Genomic DNA, 25,454 nt, shown 5'->3' with positions numbered 1-25,454 from the left:
GCTGAAAGGAAGGCGTTGCAATTAGCACATTACAAGGATCTAACAGTTGTAAGTTGAATCGCACGCTGACAAATTAATGGAGAAACATAATCAGAATCGTGTTAGCTGAAAAAAGATTGCAACTGCTATGCAGAAAAAAAATCAAATAAAATAATTCACAGATGTTGACGGTAATTATATTGCCAGCTCAAATGAGGGCACAGAAGTTTGGTATTGAGATTTGCTCAGCATTTCCAAGAGTTGCATTGTTCAATGCATTTCAACTACTAAATTAAAATGAATAAGCAAACTGATTTAAAAGTACGAATATTTAGCATTACTCCTGATTAACCTGTAGACACGAGTGAATAAATTCACTGTGTTTTTCAAATTAAAATATGAATAATAATAAGAAAAAGATAGTTAAATCAAACCGTAAGTGAGAAAATCCTCCGATCATATTGATTATTTTATCTTTTCCTTGAATAACCCTATCCAATTGTTTCATGAAGAGAGGAACTTCCACAAGTAATCACAAAAAGGCATTCATTCAAATCACAGGAAATATGTTTCCAATAACATTCTACTCAAAACTTGGCATTGCATCAACTCAACTCAATTTTCACGAGAAATATTCATCCTCTAACCTTAACAAATATACAGTTTGAAGCATTGGTCCGAACCATAGTTCATTTTATGCATTTAAATGCAAATACAGACAACCAAAAGCATAATGATTTGAAGTTATTTCCACAAGTTGTCCAATTGGAAATTATAGGAACCACTTGTGATGGAAATGCTCGCCGACATATAATGGCCCAAGCATAGTAGCATACACCGAGATAATTAGCCTGTTCCATTGGAGATAACTGGCCCAAGCAAAAGAAACACTTTCTGTGCACATTGCAACAAACTCTCAGGTGTAATCACCAAGATGGATCCAAAGTGCAATTACCATCGAAATATAAAATACTGATAGATAGGGAACACATATATTTCATGAATAGTTGTCCAGGCCTGGACAACGAAATGTGCACAGATGGCTCCCAAACTGTGTTAAGACATCCACCAGAGCTCCATAGCCACCAACAGCTATAACCTGAAGATCAAGCAGGTATAGTTTACATAATCCAGCAGGAAAAAATGGAAGAGATGTAAGACATTAGCAGAAAATTGCACGGGGGACTGTATTTTTTAATGCTAGCTAACAAAGAAGATCAAATGGCTTGCATTTTAAGGACCTCTGACAATCTTCAGTCATTATTATATCACCTCTGTTTTATTTATCTTTTTTGCTACAATTTCTATGGATTATCTGGTACATTAGACAGATAGTAAATCTATTGCTTACACCAATGTTCAAAGTTAAGTCTAGATAGAAGTAAATTGAAGGGCTAATGCCTTAAATGCAGTTCAAATACTTAACCAAGCAACCGTATAAAATGGATTGTTAAAAACTCATTTAACTGAATTTGATTAAGTTCAGACTCACGTGGAGAAATTCTACTTTCATGTAGCCTATTGTTTTTATCAATGTTATACAACTCTTTTGTCCCTCCATACTCTTCAATCTTCACTTGGCAATGATACTAGATTAAAAATACAGTTGAGGAACCATGCAATAGTGAAAAACATTTTCAGCTCAAGAGAAGTAATTTGAAAAAATAATAATAATGTGAGGTTCCAGCATGTTATTTAAAGATTCAACATAATGATGAGACTGAAATTAGCAAAAGCAAGCCTACGTAGAAGGCGATATTGACCATGCCCGAAGAATTCTAGAATAACTAAGAAGACAAGTACATAATCTTTTAGATAGAAAATTGAAAGTTAAAAGGAGAGGGCAAAATCATACTCCAGAAGGGTGGTGAAGTGAAACAGAAAATGCAGATTGAGGAGCACATTTTAGTTGTGAAAGAGTAGTTCCATTAATACTGAAACGAGTGAGCACAGGTTCCGATCCAACTGCGACAATCTAAATAGTGACAAGGAAAGGAGAAATCAATAGGAACACAAACTAACCAATCATAAGAATGTGCAAAATAAATAATAAATTGGAAAAGATAAAAGTTAAAATTTACACAAGAAAAGATAACTTGAGGTCAGCTACATGGATCTTAAGGTAATTGGGAAATGAACACATATTTCTCATTTCACTAGTTATCACTAATTCCACAGTTCGAATTAGAAAAGGACTAAAGCAGACACCTAGCTCAACCATAAGCAAAATGAAGCCTCCTTATCTAGGCCAGGGTGACTATGACTATATTTATCATATTTATAGCTTAACATGAAAAAGAATTTTGGTGATAACTAGTAAAGTGCTTATGATAGCCTATAAAACTGACCTAATTCTGGATGATACATTAAAAGTTAACCTTGAAAAAACTTCATAAATCTTTCTTCCAGCACTACATTATATTACCTACCTCAACACAGCTGGGAACAAAATCCTCAATGTTCGGCAGAATATCGTACATGTGATATGTCCAAACCAGAACAAGCAAAAAAGGGAAAGTTTAGATTCAAAATGAATTAACTTAAAATTACAAATGCCACAACATAGTGAGCTGTGCCATGTCCATTGGTTCAACACACATAACACTCACATATTGCTAAGTGCATGTAATTCATGTGCTAAAAAACAAGCATGGTACACCTAGTACCAAAATTTTTTATTCAACAGAAAAGGATATTTGTCTATCCAGGTAACAATTGATAAAAAAATTGCATATGTCAGGGGATTCCAAAAGACAAATAGGACTAACAAGAGTTAAAGTTCCTAGAGCTAATTTGAAGAGGTTCATGTAGTCAATCACATATCAAGATGAAGCTCAGCATGTATATTTTGATATGTAGCAATTTACCTGGTTATTGTCAAAAAGCAAATCTTGCACTGGAGCAAAATGGCCCATGCTAAAGATACATTCATAGGATAGCAAACTCCAAACTGATAATCCAGTACCAGTTCCACAAGCCTGAAAGGGAGCATTGCAAAACCTTTCATTTGTTGTACAAAAAGAATGGTATGTCACAGTTCAGAACTAAAAGAACATATTTTTGTGCAAATAATTAAGCCTAAAAAATGTATCAGGAAAGCAATTCAGGAAGATTAATTATACAAATAAATGGCAGCCACAATCCAAATACCTTAAATCCATATGCAACTATGCAACCATAAAGAAGATTACTCACAGTTCAATTTATCTAGAGCTTTTTTATCTTGGTTTAGGCAAAACAACAGATTTGGATCAAACCAATCAGCATAGTATAGAATTGTTGTGGGGCATATCATGTTTAAAGATTCGACAAATAAAACCCCCTTTCATTAATGGAATTCCACTTAGATTTTGCATTTCAATTCTATTTAGATATGGTGTACACATTAACATTCATAAAATGTATAGAAGCATGTGGCACCCACCAATCTACCAGTATGTATATCTAATTGGCATGAAGCATGGATAGGGATATGGAACATATGATGGGTTGAATTTTGCATCTTAGATGTAACAATTGTAGAATCTAGATCATAGAGATGGTCCGACTAGAAGGGAGAATAGACGGTGCCCAAAATTCAAAACACAAACAAGATGTTAGTAGCACTCGTGTTTGTGTCAACTATGATCGCAGAGGATCAAAGACAGTAAATACAAGACACTCTAACACTGCATTTTGCTTTACGTGGTTTGGAGGCCCTCATATGTGTAAGGTAGAGGCTGACGGGGGCTTTGTGGCAGGGAGGACAATAAGATCTCTCCTCTTGCCACAACCTTTTGTCCTCGCCCTCTTTAATGGGATGCTCTCTATTTGTGGCGCTGCAATGATGACCTAACTGATGACGAGCAAAGGAGGAACATTGATGAATTTAGTATCCATCAAGGTGTAGGAAAGTGAGATCTTTATATTTCTAAGGGCAAGTGGCTAAGTGCACCTGCAAATCAGATTGACCATGAGAGCCTTAAAAGCATGATCACCTGAATGACAGAAGCTTGAGGGATGAAAGCAAATCGTGGTTCCTGAATCCCGCAAAAATATAATCTTAGAAAGGAGTTAACACCATCTAGAATTTTGGGAAAATGAATATCATATTGTTTCAACATGTGAAAACCAATACATGGGTATGCATAGACATGATAAAATTTTAATCTAAAAACTACTAATGTAAGACTACACTCACCTAATCAATAGCCCAATTAATCTAATATCTTTAGCATAGTCAAACATAAAACAAGCTCCAACTTTAAATAATGATATATTTCTTGAATAATCTTTTACTCTGAATCAATAAAAAATATAAAATAATCATTGAAATTTCATTAACACGTCTTACTAATCATGTACAACAAAAAATTAATGTTGCTATACAACCATGAAGTATTATATATTTTAATTAAATATTAAAATCTGCACAAGGAGAAACTAGAACTAGAATAACATAATTTCTCAAATGCATAAAAATAGAAAATAGCATATGCTTTTACGATAGAAATTATACCAGCCAACTTTCACTTGAATCAATGTCTATACAACTGACCCAAGAAGACTGCTCAGACTTGAAGTTCTTCCCAGGATGTATAATTTGAGTGCATAATCCACTTCTACAATCTAAAAAATCAAATAATTCAAGAGTGGTATAGATCAGCATATCTCACATATCCATGATCAGAAAAACATAAAACTACATGTACAAGTATGTATCAAGCTATTCTCTGATATTCTGACTGCCAAAAGGATGACAGCCACTACGACCTTTACCTTCTCAATCTGCCTCATTCTACCTAAGCTTTTCACCATCACTTCCAAGCTAACCAAATATGCAAGGACTTGAGGTTTTTGAGATACTATAGTTGATGTTTGATACCAAATGATTTTAGGAATTAAAAATTACTCATCAGAATTCAAGTAAATTTGTATCCCCTTGCAAAGGAAGACTAGGCAACCAATGTAGCCTCATTGGAGTCTTAAAGACAAAAAAGAGTTCATTGAGTAGCCCTAAAGATTACTTTGCATAAGCCAGAACTCTCAGTAATCAATACAGATATCTTATTTTCACTTTCTCTCAAACTGCACTTAACCAATTCTGCATCTCAAACTCGGAGTGACAAAGCATATTTGTAATTGGGAGAGCTCATGCAATGGAAATTCGTCAGACTCCAAAAATATCATCTACAAATTGAATATTGAGCATGGACTACTCATTTTAGCTTTACCAACAGTAATACATTTTATTGTTTCAGTCTGTCTCATCCCAAGTATATATTTAAAGACTTTTGCACATGTATATATATAGATTGTCGGCAATTCTACAGCGCTATACTTTAAGTCTCTGACTCACCCCATATTCGTGTTGTTCCATCTTCTGAACCTGTGATAATCTTACAAGGGAGAAGCATAAAAAAACAAGTTAGCACGCAGAGTGCTTGAGATGTAAAAAACAAGCATATGAAATGTCTAAGTGGAGAGAATAAACTTGGTGTCCAGAGAATTATAGTTGAAAAGGTCAGGCATTAGATGAAATATTGTAGAACTAGTTGTAAAACCATGTTGTAAAGGAATTAAATTTATGTTAATGAATAACAAAATAAAAGGGGCATGCACAGTTTACAGTGTCATTTATGAATATTGAGGTGTCGCCTCATTACATGTATCATATTTATCTTTGATTAACTACTATGAATATCAACTTTTGAAAAAATTTCATAAGACACTTGTTCCCTTGTTTCAGTAAGACAAAGCTTAGGTTAACATTTGTTTGTTATGCATTAGTTTGTAGATGTAAACTAATCTTTGTGGCAATTTTTTTTATCGATTTCTCTTAATAAATATGCAAATCAGGAGCATACCATCCATAAGATGCACAAGTTGTATTAAATGTTTTTGGGCAGTTATATTTTATAGTAGTTTGCAAAACAATAATTATTTTTATGTACACTACAAAAAATCAAGTCCCTCAAGATGTCCTTGCTTATAGAGGAAGGAATCAGGAAGAAAGAATCATAGAGGGAGGGAGGAAAGAGGTTGCTCACAAAAGGAGTATGGAACTCTTTGTTACATTTTGAGAAGGAAGGAATTGGAACAAAACCAGAGATGTATTGCATCTCAAGAAGTTTTCAGTGGTGCCTTTCAGTTGTGCCAATCAACAGAATAATTTTTCTAATCATGCTTGCAAGTTACATTTTGAGTGAAGGAAAATATTTTCTTAAATATGCACCAAACATAGGAAAATACTTTTAATTAAAACATTTTCCTCTTGGTACACCAAATAAAGAAAAAATATATTATCGCATTCAACCAGAAGAAGATAATTTATTTTCCAAAAAATATTTTTCATAATTAAGTTATTTTTCACTAAAATAATGTCCCTTTAGTGTAGCTTATTTTTCCAGCCTTTGTATGTATCAATCGTTTTTATGTTAACTTAAAGCAGGGAAAATATCCCTTATTCCATTAACTAGCTCAATAATAAAAAAAAAACATGGGGGTTTAATCAACAAATAAAAAGAATGGGTTACCAACCTGATGGCTAGATTTGTGAGCAGTGATGCAATGCAAATAGTCTACATGACCCTTGAATACCATTTTTTGTTTCCCTGTTTCCTAAATGCAATAAGGCTCATAAATTATCAAAGGTTTTAACGGGAAAAAAAATCAAGCATATAAACAATCAAAAATGAAATCCCTTTGAGGGTGGATAAGATACATACAATGTCCCATGAGTATGCACGAGCATCACCAGCAGCTGAATAAACCGAGCCATCCTATTTCAAAGAAGTTCATCACCAACATTTTGTAGTGCAAATCAACTTCTAGTGCCAAGATTAACATCTAAAGGAAAGTGTGGTCATGACCTATGACACTTACCATTGGTGGAAAGGAGTAGAACTGATCATTCGAAGCGATGGGCAAGTCAAGCCTAAATTTATTTCTCTCATCATTCAGGTCAAAACGTAATGCCTAAGCCCATACTTAAGACGCATAAAAATCCCAAACCCATGCAGAGTAAAGATATTGCCAAACAAAATAAAAATCATCCAACTTAGCATGAAACTAAAAACTAAGCATAATGAACTATGAAGTTAACATCTACCTATATGCCAAGCTTGAGTCAAATTTTATATATTATAGAAGTAACATTTTTCACAATACTAGAACACCTTATCTTTGACAGGAATGGTATAATGAAAGTGGTGAGTATTGAGGCACTTCCAATGGTGAGATAACTACAAGTTTACGAATTGTCATAAGAGTGCTCAGATTCAGATAAGAATGAGAGGAAGGGGTAATAAATGCACTACAAAACCACCTAAGGCTCTAGAAAGCACATCCAACAGCATTCTTATCTCAGAAAGGTAAACCAATCATCCAAATTTTGCCACTATCATTAATCCAGAACATACCTTAAACACAAATGAAGCATACAAAAGAAAAGAAAATGAGCAACAACCTGTTCATTGACTGTGATGGCATTATTCTCAGGAATTGGAGATAGAGCACCCCAAGGACCTCTGAAATGAGAAAAAGAAAAGGCAATGTTTCACATCATACCAAAAAAAATAAAAAGATGAACACATACATTGAAAACCTGGAAAAAAAACTCTGAAGTTTGAAATACTTGTATGCACCAAAATCACACAAGGAAGAATAGGAGGCTACATAAAGTGAATTCATGGTAAAATAAAAGTGTTTACCTAAAAATAGCAACCTTGCTCAACAAAGCTGGAGTGGGACACCTTCATTATAAAATGAATCTATCGTACATTTTTTTTACTATCAAAGAATGCTTAAGCATTGAAACCTAAACTAAAAAAGCTTAGACTGAGATATTTGAAAATACTTCAAACAAATATGCATGAATTTGTTAGCACAACTACACAAATAAGATGTCGTGCTTCAGAAATCTCACTTGTATAAACTGAAATCAAATAACAACATTAAAATTGTCTCAAAAACAAGTAATATTGAAGAAAACTTACTCATGCTGAGGATTTGCCAAGTCAAGTATTGGCTTCAATGAATTACCTGTGAGGATAAAAAAATGAAATAGAGCAAATGAAAGCAGTGCATATTTCCTGAGAGCATCGTACAGATTTTTGTAAGGATAAAAAAAATGAATTACCAAAGATTTCAGAAAGTGGCATCTCGCACATTCATACCCTGTCTATCTGCAACAATATGTGAACTCAGCAATTCCTTCCAATTCCAAGCCCTCAGTCGGCCATCATCACCACAGCTGCATGATATAGACAATTATATCTAACGTAGAAAGAAAATCGTCAATCAAGGGCATAACTAAGACGCATGCCCATCATATGTACTCATAGATATTCATAACCAAGAAATGCCAAAGCTAAGGAGCTAAGCAAAAAAGATAATAACAATCATTAAATCAGAGACCTGAAAAGCAAGCAGTCATCTCCATGCCTATAGAACTTCAAATCATAGATGGGTCCTTTGTGTGCTTGAATAATACTATGTGGCTCTGCTAACAATGGATCTGCTGCAGCCCTGATTTGAAAGGCAAATGACTATTAAGTGAGAAACAAATGACACTGTCATAAATCACAAACATAATTTAAGAGGAAAAACGTGCATACCACTGCTCGGTCACTGTATCTACTTGCGGGTGCTGAAAAAAAATTAAGAGACAGGGAAAAAGATCAGTGAAAAAATATCTTGGAGAAATAGCATTAGATAAACCTGCCCTAGCATATTAAGATGATATCATGCATGTTTACCAGGAAAGAGTAACCACATAAATCAGTAACAAAATGAGGTGATCTAAAATTTCTTAAAACAGAGAAATAACTATAATTTTGGTTCGACTCAGTTTCCAGTTTTACAGAACTATTAACGATTGAACAAATGGCCCATAAACTAGAAACCCGAACACTCACAAATCCTGAAGATGATAAAAATGCCCCAACCACAGTCACCCAATTAAATCCAAGCAATAAATTTTAACCAGCATCCCAGAAAATAACTCACCAACATGCAATGTGTTGAAATTATTGCTTGCCAAATCCTATTTAAAACTCCTAAATTCCTCTTAGGAAATGTTTCCTCTATCCAATCTTTGTATCTCATCGAATGCATATTCCAATCTTTTGGTAACCCACGTTAAAAGAAAATTTACTCAAGTTTCAACAATATTAGGAATCAATTATCAAAACTTTGCAAAGGCAAATATACAGAAGCTTGTACTTTTCAGTGCATCATTAATAACAAAAGCATAGTACTGACACACCTGCTATTATTGGCCAACTATGACCAGTAAGAGCATCTATAATATGTAGAAGCTTTAATTTCCATTAAAATATATAGTTCTAACATGTTTTCTACTCTTTATTTGCAATACAAAGCTATTAACTTATATTTAAACAACTCGAACTATAACACCAACAAAAGGTCAATAAAACGTGCCAAATTGTAGTGCGTGGGATGCTCCCGCCTCCAAATTTATGTCCACGTTAAGACGCCAGTAAAATCTATATTACCAAGCAAGTGGAGTGTTATTGCCTTTCAATTTTTTTTTCCTCTTCGACCTATTTGTCCATTTTCCATCGTGCGAGTAGTAGATAGTTGGGTAGAAACTAAAAGTTACAGAAAACAAGCTTTAAGACCTCATAACAAGAAACGTACCGCGATGTGGCATTCAGACTTACAGCTTCTACGTCAGGGTAACATCGCAGTATAAAAGAACAGAATCGATTACCTGATACATGGAGGCGATGCACGAGGCAAGGGAGTAAGAAGCCAAGGAACCATCGCTGGAGGCCACGACGAGGGTTTCAGGGTTAGGGTTTGACGAAGGGGAGAAGGCAGTCCGGAAGACGGTTCGACATCGCAGCTCCCTCTCCCGAAGAATACTCTTCTTGTAGCCTTCTTCGTCCCAACCCCTAGCGTCTGAACCAGCTCCGCCCTGTCCTGTTGTCATTTCCGGCATCGCCGACGTAGGCCGCCGTTGCTTCTCCCTCAACTGCGACGAGCGGGAGGGCGGCTTTTGGGTTGCAGGGCCCATTTTTTTACTACTTAATTAGTGTTTAAAAGAAAGAAAAAAATATTTAAAAAATAATGTCGCTTATTTTCATTTCCATTGTAGCGGCAGCGTTTTATTTTAAATTTTATTCTTAAATTGTGTTTTTACGTGAATAGTTTGAAGTACAACAATATTTAATCGATTTTAATTAAGTAAGAATATCTGTTAATTTAAATATATATATATTAAATCATTTTTTATAAAAGAAATGTTCGCTTGAAATTTATAATAATTTTGATTAAATCTATTATAATAATATTAAACTAAAGATATTTTAGGATGAAAAAAAAAACTTTTGTATTTCAATAAGGCTTCAATTTCTTCCTTTAGTTCCTAACAAATAAGTGAAAAAAATTCCCTCCTATTTTAGCCTAAAATAAAAACAAAAAAGCTCTAAAATAGCAGAAAAATAAATAAAATAGTAGAAACAGTAATAAGTTAGACATATATAAAATAGCAAAAAAAATAGTAAGTTAAACATATGTAAAATAATAAAAAAATAGTAAGTTAGACATGTCTATGTTAATACTGTCTATGTTAGACATGCCTATGTTAGACATGTCTATCTTAGATGCAATAAATGTCTAATGGTAAGGAAATGCAATGAATGTCTAGTGGTAGGAAAATACAATAAATGCTTAGTGGTAAGGAAATGCTAAGTTGAAAATGCTTACCCGACACTCGAAAATGTTGAATATGCCCAGTTTATCTTCGCCTATCTTACATGCATTATTCCATTCTATTTGAGTATTTCTTACGTATATGTGTTCTTATTAGGAATAATTCACATAGGATATGCGAAGATAGGCTAAGTGTATTCGACATCTTCAGGTGTCGGGTAAGCATCTTTGGCTTGACATTTCCATACCACTAGACATTCATTGTATTTCCTTACCACTAGACAATCATTGCATTTTCCTACCACTAGGCATTCATTGCATCTAAGATAGGTATGTCTAACATAGACATGTCTAACATAGGCATGTCTAACATAGACAGTGCTAACATAGACATGCCTAACATAGACATGTCTAACTTACTACTTTTTTTGTTATTTCCCTACCACTAGACATTCATATATTGCATTTCCCTACCACTAGACATTCATTATATTTTCCTACCACTAGGCATTCGTTGCATTTAAGATAGGTATGTCTAACATAGAGCAATGCTAACATAAACATATCTAACATAGACAGTGCTAACATAAGCATGTCAAAATCTCCTCCCACTTTAGCCTAAAATAAACATAGAAAAGCTCTAAAATAGTAGGAAAATAAATAAAATAGCAGAAAAAGTAGTAAGTTAGACATATGTAAAATAGCAGAAAAAGTAATAAGTTAGACATATCAATGTAAGTTAGACATGTCTATGTTAGACATGTCTAGTTAGACATGCCTATCTTAGATGCAATGAATGTCTAGTGATAGGAAAATGTCAAGCCGAAGTCTACCCGACACCCGAAGACTCCAAATACGCCAAGTCGAATACACCCAGTTTATTTTCGCCTATCCTATGTGCATCATTCTGTTCTATTTGTGTATTTCTTATGTATATGTGTTCTTATTATGAATAATGCACATAGGATAGGCGAAGATAGACTGAGCGTATTCGGCTTGGCGTATTCGACGTCTTTGGGTGTCAAGTAAACATCTTCGGTTTGACATTTCCCTACCACTAGGCATTCATTACATTTCTCTACTACTAAGCATTCATTGTATTTCCCTACCACTAATCATTCATTGCATCTAAGATAGGCATGTCTAATACTTTATCAATAGTAGTGTTTATGATTCAAACATTCATGAATAAATTTGATGTTCTATTTGTTAAAAATTTATTTATGTTCATTCAATACACACAAAATTAATATTCGTGAATAATGTTTATGAATAATATTCATAAACTATATTCATTAATAAAATTTTTATCAATATATTAAATAAATTTAATTTTTTTAAAAAATAAATAAATAAATTTATATTATCAAATTCAATAACTAACCAAATAAATTTAAAATATAAAAATTTAAATAATCAAATAAATTTGAATTAAGAGTTTATATATAACATCTAAACCAACTAAATTTAAACCATGTTTAAACTAAACTCAAGCTTATAAAAAAATAAAATTAATAATATTTTAACAACTTAATTCATTTTATATTTGACTCAGTTACTTTATCAAATAAATTTAAACAAAGCACCCCATTCTTGGCTATGTCATTGCCTGTATCATCAGTCTTGATCCTTGATGCCTTCCTCTCTGCCTCAAGTAGTGCAACAGGTCCAACGAGACTTCGATGCAGTAACAAGGGACGACTGTTCCCATCAACCAATACAAATCTAATCTGTTGGTCAATAATTCAGAACTTCGTAAAAGCTCAGAATGATTATTACAGTACGTCTTCACCAGTAATTAAGTTTGGTGGTAGCTATGAGCTATCTACGCAAACAGTAACATGAGAAAAGCACCAAGTGTCTTGAGCAGCATTACAACAGTTTTTTCTGTCTGTCAATTTCACTCATGATCATCTATGAGGAGGTAAATCGAGAAATTACAATTGATCACGATGCAGGAGGATATTGTCCGACTTCGTCAAGCATTACAACAGTCAATATCGAGGCACTGAAATCTGCAAGACTTACATATTTTTTTCAATCTTCAAAAATAATCTTTGAAATCTGCAAGATTTACATATTTAAATTTAATTTTAAATATATAGATAAATTTACTGCACGATCATGTTCTAGTCAGTATTTAAATTTAAATTTGCAAATGCATTTTATTTTATGAGAGAAATTGAAGTTCAATGATACTTTAAAATTAAATTGACCAATCGATTTAAAAATAATCATGCAATGTAATTTGATCATTTTGTCTACAAATTTGAACCACTATATTTATGTATCAACTTTAATTAACATTATTATATTTACATAACAAATTTAATTAATCTAGAAGTTTTAACTAGTCAAAACTATTATACAAATGATTAAAATTATTATTAGTTATTTTTAATTATTTAATCACGTATATAAATTGTAGCCATAAAATAATCATATAGCATTATTAGCAAAAAATAGTACATGGTTATTTTAATATAATTTTTAATTTATATTTTTTTTTACATTTTTAATTTATATAACAATTTTAAACATTTATGATAAATCTTATTTCATTTCACTTTATATTATTTTATAAATTTGTATATTATTGTTGTTATTATTATTTTTTAAAATTTAAAATTTATGTATCAAATTTGGTAAAAAAAAATATGAACGCGGCCCAATTAACATTAACCTGCGGCAGTGCATCAGCAGACTACTTGTGGGGAACAAAAATCAAAGTTTTTGAGATCAAACAATGTCGTCCAAAACCCTAGCTCGCGCCGGAGCTTCGCTCTTCAGTCGCCTCTTCGTAGCCAATCCCTCTAAGCAAATCGGTGTTCCACTGCTTCCCCGGATCTCTTCGTACCCTCCGATCCAATGTTCTCCTGCGAACTTCGTGGCCGCTTTCCCTCCGCCGTCAACAGGCAGGAACGGAGGGGTCGATGAGACACAAAACATTCTTGCTTCCTCTCAGGAGATGTTGTTCCCCTGTGGCCTTCCGTCACTTCGCTTCTTCATCGACGAAGGTGAGCAGTCGCTTATGGGAAAACTGATCAAATAGGTTAATTCTTCTCAACTTTTGCATTTTTTTTTAAGTTACGAAGGATTTGTTTAAGAAAAAATTGACAAATTTGCATAGTAATTCTTTTATTTGTGGTATAATCTAACTGGTCAGAGTGACTCGATAATATCGACTTAGTATCGAAAAACTCATTGGTTTTGTCTCCTTTAGTAATCCTTCCACCGTCATGGATGCTGCTGAATGTTGTTTTTTTGGTGGGCATATTTCATAAGATGATTTTTCATGTGCAAGATCACTAGCAATATAGCCAGTTGTTTGTACTTAAACTAAAAGCGCATACTCGCACAAGGTCAAGAATCTGAAGGGCCAAAAAACCCCATAATTGATGAAAATATACCTTCTTCTCCAATCACTCAATTGTCAGAACAGGAGGAGTTAATAAGACAGCAAATATCAGTGCAGACCACACGTTGGTAGGCTATTGTGAAGAAAAGTATAAAAACACCAAATTAATTTAAATGAATCTTTATTTGAAGTTTTACACGTAGTTAATGTAAGCAAAAGAAATCAAAATCACAAATAAAAAGGTGAAAATGGCCTTGAGGCACTTAACCAAACCTTTTATAGGTTTAGTTTACCATTCACTTGATGCAAACAATTTGTTGTTTCATGACAATTGTGCCTTTGGCACTCCATAGTCAGGTATTATGATTTAGCACTTATTATGTCTACTTGTGAATGTGAGCTTTCTTGATGTATTTTTGGAAGACTTGCTTATTCTTGTGTCTACTATAGGAATTGATGATGGAACAAAGGAGCCCATGCAACTTCTTCCAAAGAGAACTTACCAGCCAAGCCACATTAAGCGGAAGAGGGCTCATGGTTACCGTGCACGGTCTCTCTCTCTCTCTCTCTCTCTCTCTGTAGATACACTGATGATTTAATTTGATTTATTTTTTCTTGCAACAAACCACACCAAACACATTGCATTCTTACATTGGAATCTTGTGTCCCTAGTGTATTACGTTTTTAGTTCTACTTTTTGTATATGATCCTTGTATGGATCTTGATGTACAGTTTTTTGCAGTGTGTCAATTTAGTTAGCTTTCCTTTTTATTTTTCAGTTGGTTTGTTAAGAATTAAGTCTAACTGTCAAAGGGAGTGCTGGGGAAAAATTGGTGAAAGAGATTGGTGCTTTAGATCTTCGGTTGCCTAAATGCAACTATATATACACTGTAAATCACATTTTCATTGGTGATGTGACAGCACTGCATATGTTTTAATCAATTAGCTCACTCAATTCTGACTGCCATCACTTTTTGGTGATTTTCATTTTGTTTATATGACATTTTCTTTATTCCTTGGCACTGGCTTTATTCTCAGTAAGGCAACCAAGGGAGGGCGTAAGGTAATTGCTCGGAGGATCGCAAAGGGGAGAGCAAGGATTGCTGTTTAAGATGTTTATGGATTCTGTTGACGCAGAATGATAATGGTATTATCGATGTTAGGTTTCAATATTTACAATAAGTAGTGGGAAAAAAATGCAAACCTCTAGGCTGTTTGCAACTTTGATTACTTTTTTCCAGGCTCTTGTTTGCAGCCTAGTGTTTCTCATCGTCTTGTAAAATTTGTTATCAGAAGATTCACCAATCAATTGTTTTCTTAAGTCATTGATGTATTCAAACTATCTTTTGGGTTACTCCCATGAATTGCCACTCTGATGCGTGTATGTCTAATCTGTTTGTTGCAAGAACAGGTTCAAGAACTACATCTATGGTCAATTTAAGTGATGACTTAGTTGCAGTGCCTCGAATACTTTGGTAAAAGTGATATCTTTTAAGATGAATGAGCAACTACATCGTTCTACTAGATTATTTTCAGAGAATTTTATGTTGTCCTCTAAATTTTACTTGCAAGATACTTTTCAGAACTTCTCTTTTGCTTGTTAAAGACGTTCTAGAGTTTCATTATCTTCACATGTTATTATATATGCCTTTGTTTACAAAGCAACCATGGAGTTCATGTTTGTAAGATGCTATTGTCTCATTATTCACTTTAATTAAATTTCATAAAGGCATTTTCCATGCAAAACTAAAATTTGAAGATATTTTGTCAATAAGGTTATGTTAGGAGGCTGAGAGCAACAAACAAACATTGGCTCCGGGATATAGTTGAGTTGGTTATGACAGAACATACTTGCAGAAGAGGGCAAGGATTCGAATCTCAGCAAAGCCAAGACAATATCCTCTTTGTCGTGGTTAATTGTAATTTTTTGATTTACCTCCTCACAGATGGTCGTGGGTTGAATAGTTGAGTTGGTTACGACATAGCAGACTTGTAGAAGAGGGCAAGGGTTTAAATCTCAATGAAGCCGAGATAATACTTTTCTCTATCGTGATCAACTGTAATTTGTCGATTTACCTTCTCACATATGATCGTGAGACCGATCGTGTGGGGCCGTTGGAGAGGTGGATTTCATCTTTTTTGTAAAAATAAGAGCAACAAACAATGTGAGGTTGTCGTGGGGCCGATCATGTGAGATCGCTGGAGAGACGGATTCTATCTTTTTTATATAAATGAGAGTAACAAATAATGTGAGGTTGCCGGGATGGCCTTGGGATGTTCTTCAAATAGTAAGAGCATCAGAATAAACTCTAAAGAAAATAATTTAAATTAGAAAATATACTAACTTTAAATTTAAATTACCATTATCCTCTGATTATTATCAAAATAAAAATATAATAATTTTAGGATAAAAATTAAAAGGCACCCATTATTTTTATTAACATTAAAAGAGCACAATGCCTATTATTTATTAAGTAATATCTTTATTTTTTTACACAAGTCTTTTGATTAATGTAGGGTGCTGTAACAGTTTTGGTAACTAAAATTGTTATAATATTATTTGATTAGTTATGACTAAGACAAACTAATTTTGAGTCAATATTTGAGTAGTTTTAATTAGTATAAAAATATTTTTTTACCAAAATTAATTACAATATTTTTAGTATGTTGTAGTAATTTTAATTAAAAGGTGCTTTTTCAATTTTATCCATAATTTTAAATATTATTCAATTTTTTTTCTTATGTTTGTATTAAGTTGAATGATTTATAAAATACTTTTAAAAATTTTAGTATTTTAATTTATATTATCTAACTTCTTATAACGGGGAATTTTTTTTGTTTTATTTTTATTTTTTGTACTTCTTTTTCATCACGAAGAATTTATCCCTTAATTATGTTCTAACAAATACGATCTGAGGTTAACAATCTCACCAACCGTCATCTTTGAAAAAACCGTTATATTCTATGACATGTAGCGTTATCGTAACCGTTATATTCTTTAGACACCGCGATCCCGTTTCATCAAATCCGGAGACCGAGAGCCGAGGGAGAAAGCAAAGATCAAAAGAAAACCCTCAAACCCTAGCCACGAACCATTTCCGCCTCGTTCTACATCCGAACCATTTCCGGCAGCGGTGGCAGGTCCTCATTCGATCCGCCCTAGGCCTAGTGCTTTCTTGTTCTCTTACTTATGTTCGCTTCGTTTGAGTTCCTGAAGCGAGCTTGCTTGGGAGATCAATCGGGTTTCCTTTTGCGAAATAAAATTTGGTGAATTTGTTCCGTCGGGAGGCATAAAGGTGAAATCTTGTCCCTCTGTTCGCGCTCACTTTACCACTACTTCTAGGGTTTCAGCGTTCGAACGTGTTTGAGGGTTTTCCTGTGGTGGGAATTAACGAAGCGGCCAGCTCGCCTCGTCCTTCTCTGGGATGAATAGTGTTTTCAATGAGCAGATACTAGCGGATAAGCTGTCTAAGCTCAACAGCACTCAGCAATGCATCGAGAGTATCCTTCTTAATTGATTTTATTCATGCTTCTTTCGGTACTATATTAGACCTTATTCAAAACTGCGAGATCTTTATTTTTTATGCATCGTACGGTTGATTTTTTTTTTCGTTTTTATGGAATTTATTCTCTTCGATTGTTCTGTTGTAGAATTCAAATCCTTGACTTTATTTAATCAACAGCTTTGTCACATTGGTGTATTTTCCACCGTAAGAATGCAGAACAGGTAACTCAAACCTGGGATAAACAATTCCATAGCTCGCAAAAGGAACAGAAGGTGCCTTTTCTGTATCTAGCCAACGACATACTGCAGAATAGCAAACGAACTGGAACTGAGTTTGTCAGTGAATTCTGGAAGGTCCTTCCAGCAGCACTTAAGGATGTTCTTGAGAATGGTGATGAGCATGGAAAGAATGTTGTGTCCCGGTTGGTGAGTTGTTGTGTGCTTCCCTTAATTCTGCAAATGTAGTGTTTCCAATTCCTGCTTCATTTGTAATTATTTTTCCATCAGCATAGCAGATTGAATTTGAAGCAAAATAGGTTCCTTGATAACTAGCGTGCTTACATTTTTGTTAAAATTGGCATGTGTAGCATTGATTCAAATGAGAAAATTGGACACTTTGAGTAATGCATTTGAAATCCTTGGTAGTTTGAGTAATGCTATTATTATGTTCAAAGTGGACCCCTATTTAATTAAAACAAAGACACTCGAGTAATTTATTTGAAATCTTTGTAGATTTAGCTAATTAAGTCACTCTTCATCTCCACCTATTTGTGTTCATACCTTTTGATCATGATTGTGAAAATGCTAGTTGCAGAACTTTTGGTAACTCTTTGGCTTGCTTAATGCTAACAACATTTTCTCATCAATGGTTTCTGTCTTCCTGCAAAAGAACTTTTTGAATCTGTCATTGAGGTGATTCTTCTGTGTCTCATCTTCCAGTGTATATGTGTATGTGCTTCTGGTACTTATTTAAGCATTTACTTATCACACTCTATTCACTGCCCTCAAAGTTCTATTGTCTCCTGAATAATTCCTCCCAATGGAGAACTTTAAAGCATATGATGTAACAATATTTACTGGCTTAGTGAAAAAATACTCTATCAATGAAATTAATTGCACCTGGCCTGACTAGGATTGGTAAAAAGAAATTAGTCTTTGAGCCAACTTTCCAGTTAGTTGCATTTACTGAGCTAGTTATGTATTTAATTATGAATCATTGATTTGTCTCTATGAACCGATTTATTTTTGTTGGTTCAAACCACCCACAAGCTTACAACTATGAATGATTTTATATTGATTGTACTAGCAGGCAAGGATATCCCTCTTATGCACTTCATTTGAATAGTTATTCCAAAAGCCCGCAATGCTAGGACCTTTGTTTTTTTAAAAAAAATGTTATGCCTTGACTTTTTAAAACTTCACTTTCTAATGTTATAATAACCTGTAATGGCTGTTAATAGCTCCCTTGTAATGTTGATAGTTAACCTATAATGACTCTTAGCAAAACCAACTGCTTCATTTTATGCTAAGATGTCAAAAGAAAAGATTGTGTGAATGATTTATCAACAAATATTAGGCAATGCCATCAATTTATACATTGCTAAAGATCAAAGTTGGAGTAATTTCAATTATTAAATTAAGAATATGTTATTCATGGCAAATGTATCCTTGATTTTTTTAGGTTGGCATCTGGGAGCAAAGGAGAGTATTTGGGTCACGTGCCCGTGACCTGAAAGAAGTGATGCTTGGGAGTGAACCTCCTCCTTCATTGGATTTGAACAAAAAACGGTCACGTAGTTCTGTCAGAATCTTAAGGAGAGATTCCCGTTCAATGAGAATAGTAAGTTATTAGTCCTTTATATCCCATTCTTTGTTAAGCATTTATGTTTTCGGGGACCAAATTCAGAATTAAATGGCTAAATTTTAAAAATTTGCAAAACCAGAAATTATCAATAGGAGGAACAGCAGAAAAAATCATCTCTGCTATGCACAGTGTGCTCAATGAACACCCCGGGGAGGAGTCTGAATTGAACAAATGCAAAGCTGCTATCCGTCATGTAGGAAGATTGGAAAAGGATGTTGAACATGCATGCACCCGTGGTAAATAAGGGACCCAAGCAAATTTTCTGTTCCTTCTTGCAGAATTCTTTGCTTTGTTATTGCTTTGAACTTGTTTAATTGATAATTTCCATTTTCTCAGATGAAGATCCCCGCAGGGAGCCATTAGCAGCAGAGCTGCAGGTGCAAGAGATAGCTCTGAAGGAGTCAATAGAGAAGCTCAAATTAGTTGAAGCAACTCGTGCAGCTCTTGTGGCTCAATTAAAGGAAGCAATATGGGAACAGGTTTGTTGGGAATTTGAATTACAATTCATGAAATTAATGTATGCCTAATGACTAATCAGAAAAGATAATGTGCATTTGCTTTTCATTGTGACATTTGCTCGCTGTGGGTTTGTTCAGGAATCAGAATTGGAGAATGCCCGCACCCAATTACAGGTATCAATTTTGATCAAGAGAACATACAGATTTACTGTGATTGGTTATCATCTTCTACTTGAAAAATTGCATGCTTCCACTATGCTTTTTTTGCTCTGATAAAAAGAATTGCAAAATGGCAGCTGGCACAAGCTATGGTTGAGGTGGCTGCCAACATGCAGAGGATGCTCAACAATGAGCCACTCTTGGTGTCAAGCAAACCGCCAAAGCCTGACTCAAATGGATCCTCAACCAATGGCCAAAAAAAGACTGCTGCTGCTATTGCTGCTGAGGTGGCTGATAAACTTGCAGCTTCCACTCATTCCCAGCAAATAATGACATCAGTTCTCTCCACCTTCGCTGCTGAGGCGGCAAAGAATGTAGGTGTTGCGACATCAAGTAATCCATCTAATTCTTATTCCATAACCCCGCCTGATAGAAGGATGGCAGCTGAGAAGCCCTCACCAATCACTGATACCAGTGCATCAGCCTTAATTCCCCTTCAGCCGATTGTCGTTTCCACACAGCATCAGCCTCAAGCTGTCTTGGTGCAGCAGGGTCACGTTCAAAGCCAACCTTCAGCATCCCAGACACAATTCAACATGTACCCAGTTTCAACACAACAGTACCTTCAGCCTTCTGGTGGTGTAATGATTGGCCTACCATACACTTTTAACACCTTGCCTCCACCACCACCATCACCTCAGATAATAAATCTAGCAAGACCATCTCCGATGCCACAGCAGCAACAGCCAATGTCAATGATGCAACCACCACCGCCGCCTCCGATGCCCCTGACCATGAACCAGCCCTTGCCTATGAACCAACAACCACCTCAGTTTACCTTTCAACAGCACCCAGCACCTCCAAATTATAGGCCACTGCAACCACCTGGAATGCCATTTTACCATTCTTAAACATAGTAATAAGGGACGCTGAATCCCTTGTGATGTACACACCTAACTATCACACTAATTTATCAAACCAGAATGTGGATGTTTTTTGCTACACTAGCATTGAAAATGTTTCCCTGGCAATAATTGTTCCAGAATAGATTGGCTTGGGTGTTCAGAAATGTGGCAGGGCTTGCATTTCTCACGACGTTAAGCAGCCTCAGCTACCAGGTAGAGATGGAAGTTACTGTAGATTTCAAAATTTATAGGGACTCTGGATTTCACGTTTGTATGCAGGTTGTATGTTAAGCTTACTATTTAGGACCAAGAAAGGTGGCCAGTTTTAGTTGGAGAAAAAGGTCTAAATATTAAACACACGGTCAATGGATTGTTTGGGTATGTGTTTTCTGATTAGGCATGTTTCTTTGAAGATCCAATATAATAAAATGCTGAACGCTTAATTGTTTTGAGTTTGTGATGAACTTTGATGCAGCTTGAAATTGATATAGTGACTAAACATCATATGGTACTTAGCAGTTTATTGGTCGCTTTCGGAACATAGTTAAGTTGATTATGACGGAGTAAAGTTGTAGAAATGAATAATTTTCGATTTACCTCCTCATAAATGATCGTGAGATCGATTGTGGTAGTTGTTAGGTGGTAGATTTCATCTTTTTACAAAAGAATTGTCAATTTATTGGTCATGCAATCTAATCAGTTTGAGATTTGAAAATTATTTTGCAAACACAAGATACATGATAGAACTAGAAATATTTTACAAAGTAAATTAAACTTCGGAAGTAAAGTAAAATTCACTATATTAAATGTTACCTAAAAGAAACTGGAATTTTATTTTTTCAGGGCCAATGCCAAATGCTCGTTTCTTACTCAACAAACCGAGAATTAGTGACATTATCATGGCAGTGATGAAAAAAGGCATTTTGCTCAAAGCCTTGAACCAGGAGGCAACTAGCAATTTGGCAGGCATGGACATGGTAATGCCATCATTTCTACATCACAATCGTATTTTATTTGCTCATAAAACTGTCTGCGGAAATTAACACTTAAGCGCCCACCTATAGATGTAATCTCTGATTGACAATGGAAGGTAATAGAAAATAGCCAAAGTAGTGGAAAGTTGCCCATACGAGAACCAAGCTGGTGGTTCCTTCTTGAGCACTGCGGCAACTGTCTTCTTTGCAAACTCCTCTGATGGTGTTGCCTTGGGGCCTTGGGATATGACGGTTCTTGCACGAATTGATGCCCCAAAGGTTTTGTAGAACTTCCACTCTGGCATTTCGTTGTAGGTAGCTTCCGAAGAATTTCCTAGGTTTGATCTGACAGCCCCAGGAGCTACACTAATCACACTGATGCCAAAGGTCCTAAGTTCCAACCTGCAAGATGTAAAAAAAGGCAAAACATTAGCTGAATAAATAAGCAAGTTTAGAACAAATTACCTACCAGTGAAAAGGAAAAAGTCCTGCATGTTGCTACTCAAATGGAAAGCCATGTTAAATATGCAAAAAGAGCTTAGAAAGGTTTTATCTCATAAGTTGCTACCAACATTCAAACTGTCCAGAGCCTACTTTGTTAGGAGGACCTTCACAAGTCATTAATCATATTCTGTATTCTCAGACCCATTTAACATCCTCTAGTGCATGTCACACATTCCATTGTGAAGATTATTAGGCGAGAAAGCTAATTCAGGATGGCCAAGAATGGAAACCAGATGCTGATAGTAGAGTGCAAAGATCTCATTATAAAAGGGCAGCCCGGTGCACGAAACGGGGTCCGGGGAAAGGATGCTGTACGCAGCCTTACCTTGCCTTTGGCAAGAGGCTGTTTCAATTTGAACCCGATCTCATTTACCGTTGCGCCAAGGCTCCCCTTCTGCAAAGATCTCATTATGACATATGAAATTCAATCTTAGAGAAGAAAAATGAAAATGGAAAAAAAAGGACCTCAAGGTATCCGTCAAAGCATGAAGTGCAGCCTTTGATGCTGAATAAACTCCTGCCCATGGTCCTGGGGCTAATGCAGAAATGCTTCCCACATTGACAATCTTACCCTTTCTCCTAATGATCATGTGAGGCACTACGGATTGTATTAACCTCATAGGGCCTGCAGACAATATGGAAATAAGGTAAACAAATTATAACTCTGTGATGAACCATTTTAACGGAGAAATTCTCTTATCAAAATTAGTCAATGTTGAATGTAGCATGTTTGTATGAACAGTCTAGTAGAACAAATGAAGCAGTATCAGGAAAGGATTGAAAACATGTTACTAGGAGTTAGAATAGACTAACCCAACTGGTTTAATTTGCTTAAAGCTTTTCAGCTCACTGAGAAAATGATTAATGGTTTTATTACAAAGAAGATGATATTTAATTCAGAAAATTTCCCACAAAGTCATTGCAGCATACAGAATTTCCTTTTGCTGTGTTCAAGATAATTAATTCCTAGTGCAAGTTATTGGACAACGATCAAACAAAACAAAACAACACAATTTAGACTTCCATGTTCTATGGCATAAATAACCAACAAAGGTATGCAAGAGAAGTAAGGGAATCATTTACCTGGAATTTACGTTCATCCTGCGCAAGCAATCTTAACACCTAATATATGCATAACTTCAAATGGATAGATATTGCAATAATTTGCTTATCTCCGTGGAAGGCATTTGTCAATGCATCATTGTTAAAATCAATCATACTATAGACATAAGGAGTTAATCTGAAGGCTAGAAGTGTAATATATAATTTGCTGTGCACAAAAGAGTGACATTCTGGATGTTTTCATGCATCTAGCAGCAGAGAGCAAGCTCATATATTTAGAACATCGGCTGATATATAGATTTGCTTATTTGTAGATAAGTCTATGATAGAATGATGTCATCATATTGAATTCATGAATGCTGATTCTCTTTATCCTTTTTCTCATTTTAAACCTTTCCATGGGTTTTATTGCAACAAAAGACAATTCAAGCACAGGAAGTGCTTGCAAAGATGTACCAGCATAACTGTTTAAAATCAAGCGATTAAATCCGTCATTACTTATGCCGAATAATATAACAAGATAGTGTTAGGACCAGACAGAAAAATAGATTCAACCAATTTCACCATTCCCCTTAAATAGGTCAAGGCAACTTTAGGTATGTCACATATTAGTATATACAGAAACAATAGTAGGTCTTTGTTCCTCTTGTTCATAGTTTCCCTGCACATCCTCTGATTAGATTCTAAGCCTATGCTCTTTACTTTATACTATTCACAAAATGAATGAACTACGAGGTCTACAACAGGAGTACCAAAGGACCCTCAATGGCAAGAAACAAATGACTACTAAATCGAAAAATCAAGATAAGATTCAACAAAATAACTTAAATCTTCTTTCAATTAATCCACCTCCCTGCAGATTTTCTCCTAACAATCAAGATGAATCCAAAGTTGAAGCGGAGAGTTAGAAAAATTACCATAAACATTCGTCTTGAATACATGCTCCACGGACATCATGGGGACCTCAGCGAGCGGCGCCACCAAGTGAACCCCGGCGTTGTTCACGAGCACATCGATCCAGCCAAACTTATCCAAGGTGTTAGCGACCGCCTTCCGAATGCTCTCCTCCGAGACCACATCAAGCTCCTGGAGGAAGAACCTTGGGTCGCCCTCAAGGCTCCTCATCGAACTCAGAGACCGGCTCGTGGCGACGACAACGCACCCTTCCGCCGCGAAGGCTCTCGCGAGAGCGTACCCGATGCCTCCCTCGGAGCAGCCGGTGATCAGAACCACCAATTTATCTGAGCCCGCCATGAAATTTGCCGGCTTTGAACTGCGTAATTTATCTTTTTTGCCCCACCTCTTCAGATCCCGGTACCACTATTTTAGTACAAGAAGAACAGTGCAATCCAAGAAGTGAAGTGATCGTTACGAATCGAAAAGCAGAAAAGTGAAAACAAGATTTAAGGGTTTGTGAGGGTAAAACAAAAGGGGAACAGTAACACGGGCATGTCAAAGTGCAGATTCACAAGTTAACAGCTGAAATCTATTAGAAAATGGTCCTTTTGCCGATTACAGACGATGACTAGAAGTTGGGTGCGTAAATCAAAGCGAGAACAACTGGATCTGAGAAGAAACGGAGAGGAGATGATACCTGAATCCTGATCGTCGTCGTCGGTTTCCAGGAAACAAATCTGCTTTTCCTAGAACGCTTTGAATAAGTTCGATTATTTATAGGATCATAAAAACTCACCTTTCAAAGATCTCTCCTGATCGAACATCGATTGCAACGATTCCATAGATAGCTCATTGAAATAGATGCACATCAACAATTAATCTCTCTCACAGAAACGTACATACCACAAACCACCCAGTTGATGATATCCCCAATCGCCATTAATTAGCCTTGCTAAAATCTCGCAAGCATTGCCCTATGAAACACCAATCAACAAATTGGTTACTTGCAAGAAACTCAAATGCAACAAACGTTTTACATTTTTTTTTAATCTAAAACGTAAGCATTGTCCAATAAAATTGTGAGCCTTCTAATTGACAGTTTTATGTTAAATCTTTTTTTTTTCAAGCTT

General features: G+C 35.2%; 4 protein-coding genes across 7 annotated transcripts; 2 read left to right on the top strand and 2 right to left on the bottom strand.

Moving 5' to 3' along the window:
- Positions 1–528: 528 nt before the first annotated feature.
- LOC141843230 (THO complex subunit 6-like) lies at positions 529–9,974 on the bottom strand. Its single transcript, XM_074731275.1, has 13 exons — positions 9,695–9,974; positions 8,577–8,608; positions 8,377–8,487; positions 8,136–8,212; positions 7,956–8,001; positions 7,427–7,487; positions 6,687–6,740; positions 6,499–6,579; positions 5,318–5,357; positions 4,478–4,587; positions 2,847–2,957; positions 1,835–1,954; positions 529–1,078 (listed from the first exon to the last, which is right to left on the bottom strand). Exons 1-13 carry the CDS (start codon positions 9,923–9,925, stop codon positions 977–979), a joined length of 1,176 nt encoding a protein of 391 aa, XP_074587376.1. The 5' UTR covers positions 9,926–9,974; the 3' UTR covers positions 529–976.
- Positions 9,975–13,362: 3,388 nt separating this feature from the next.
- On the top strand, positions 13,363–15,350 carry LOC141843582 (uncharacterized). The gene is made up of 3 exons (XM_074731638.1): positions 13,363–13,655; positions 14,447–14,546; positions 15,035–15,350. Exons 1-3 carry the CDS (start codon positions 13,385–13,387, stop codon positions 15,105–15,107), a joined length of 444 nt encoding a protein of 147 aa, XP_074587739.1. The 5' UTR covers positions 13,363–13,384; the 3' UTR covers positions 15,108–15,350.
- Positions 15,351–17,066: 1,716 nt separating this feature from the next.
- On the top strand, positions 17,067–21,315 carry LOC141843128 (uncharacterized). Of its 2 annotated transcripts, XM_074731164.1 has the most exons (8): positions 17,106–17,137; positions 17,214–17,497; positions 17,680–17,927; positions 19,183–19,341; positions 19,445–19,601; positions 19,702–19,844; positions 19,962–19,997; positions 20,120–21,315. In XM_074731164.1, exons 2-8 carry the CDS (start codon positions 17,422–17,424, stop codon positions 20,891–20,893), a joined length of 1,593 nt encoding a protein of 530 aa, XP_074587265.1. In that variant the 5' UTR covers positions 17,106–17,137; positions 17,214–17,421; the 3' UTR covers positions 20,894–21,315. The 2 variants fall into 2 exon arrangements, with proteins under 2 accessions (XP_074587263.1, XP_074587265.1); XM_074731162.1 differs by having other exon boundaries at positions 17,067–17,497.
- Positions 21,316–21,876: 561 nt separating this feature from the next.
- Positions 21,877–25,213, bottom strand: LOC141843332 (short-chain dehydrogenase RED1-like). Of its 3 annotated transcripts, none has more exons than XM_074731406.1 (4): positions 25,022–25,213; positions 24,345–24,747; positions 22,831–22,990; positions 21,877–22,263 (listed from the first exon to the last, which is right to left on the bottom strand). In XM_074731406.1, the coding sequence occupies exons 2-4, from the start codon at positions 24,679–24,681 to the stop codon at positions 21,927–21,929; spliced, it is 834 nt and encodes a 277-aa protein (XP_074587507.1). In that variant the 5' UTR covers positions 24,682–24,747; positions 25,022–25,213; the 3' UTR covers positions 21,877–21,926. The 3 variants fall into 3 exon arrangements, with proteins under 3 accessions (XP_074587507.1, XP_074587509.1, XP_074587508.1); XM_074731408.1 differs by having other exon boundaries at positions 24,345–24,729; XM_074731407.1 differs by lacking the exon at positions 25,022–25,213 and having other exon boundaries at positions 24,345–24,966.
- Positions 25,214–25,454: the final 241 nt, after the last annotated feature.

Source organism: Curcuma longa, chromosome 12 (assembly GCF_044706935.1).
Source record: "Curcuma longa cultivar G26 ecotype Majalengka, Jawa Barat chromosome 12, ITB_CL_G26_1.1, whole genome shotgun sequence".
Classification (NCBI taxonomy): Eukaryota; Viridiplantae; Streptophyta; class Magnoliopsida; order Zingiberales; family Zingiberaceae; genus Curcuma; species Curcuma longa.
Note: the sequence above shows the minus strand (reverse complement) of the source record. Positions and strands in the feature narration are given on the sequence as shown.

What these genes read in the sequence shown, in the direction of transcription:
- LOC141843230 (XM_074731275.1), bottom strand. Translation starts at nt 9,925, where the DNA reads ATGCCGGAAATGACAACAGGACAGGGCGGAGCTGGTTCAGACGCTAGG. An exon ending in TTGGCAAATCCTCAGCATGA is followed by an intron (nt 7,488 to 7,955) that starts GTAAGTTTTCTT and finishes TTCTCATTTCAG; the next exon opens with AGGTCCTTGGGGTGCTCTAT. An exon ending in ATTCAAGTGAAAGTTGGCTG is followed by an intron (nt 2,958 to 4,477) that starts GTATAATTTCTA and finishes GCTCCCTTTCAG; the next exon opens with GCTTGTGGAACTGGTACTGG.
- LOC141843332 (XM_074731406.1), bottom strand. Translation starts at nt 24,681, where the DNA reads ATGGCGGGCTCAGATAAATTGGTGGTTCTGATCACCGGCTGCTCCGAG. An exon ending in ATTCAAGACGAATGTTTATG is followed by an intron (nt 22,991 to 24,344) that starts GTAATTTTTCTA and finishes TATTGTCTGCAG; the next exon opens with GCCCTATGAGGTTAATACAA. An exon ending in GCTTTGACGGATACCTTGAG is followed by an intron (nt 22,264 to 22,830) that starts GTCCTTTTTTTT and finishes TACATCTTGCAG; the next exon opens with GTTGGAACTTAGGACCTTTG.
- LOC141843582 (XM_074731638.1), top strand. Translation starts at nt 13,385, where the DNA reads ATGTCGTCCAAAACCCTAGCTCGCGCCGGAGCTTCGCTCTTCAGTCGC. An exon ending in TCGCTTCTTCATCGACGAAG is followed by an intron (nt 13,656 to 14,446) that starts GTGAGCAGTCGC and finishes TGTCTACTATAG; the next exon opens with GAATTGATGATGGAACAAAG. An exon ending in GCTCATGGTTACCGTGCACG is followed by an intron (nt 14,547 to 15,034) that starts GTCTCTCTCTCT and finishes CTTTATTCTCAG; the next exon opens with TAAGGCAACCAAGGGAGGGC.
- LOC141843128 (XM_074731162.1), top strand. Translation starts at nt 17,422, where the DNA reads ATGAATAGTGTTTTCAATGAGCAGATACTAGCGGATAAGCTGTCTAAG. An exon ending in TGAACATGCATGCACCCGTG is followed by an intron (nt 19,602 to 19,701) that starts GTAAATAAGGGA and finishes CCATTTTCTCAG; the next exon opens with ATGAAGATCCCCGCAGGGAG. An exon ending in AGGAAGCAATATGGGAACAG is followed by an intron (nt 19,845 to 19,961) that starts GTTTGTTGGGAA and finishes GGGTTTGTTCAG; the next exon opens with GAATCAGAATTGGAGAATGC.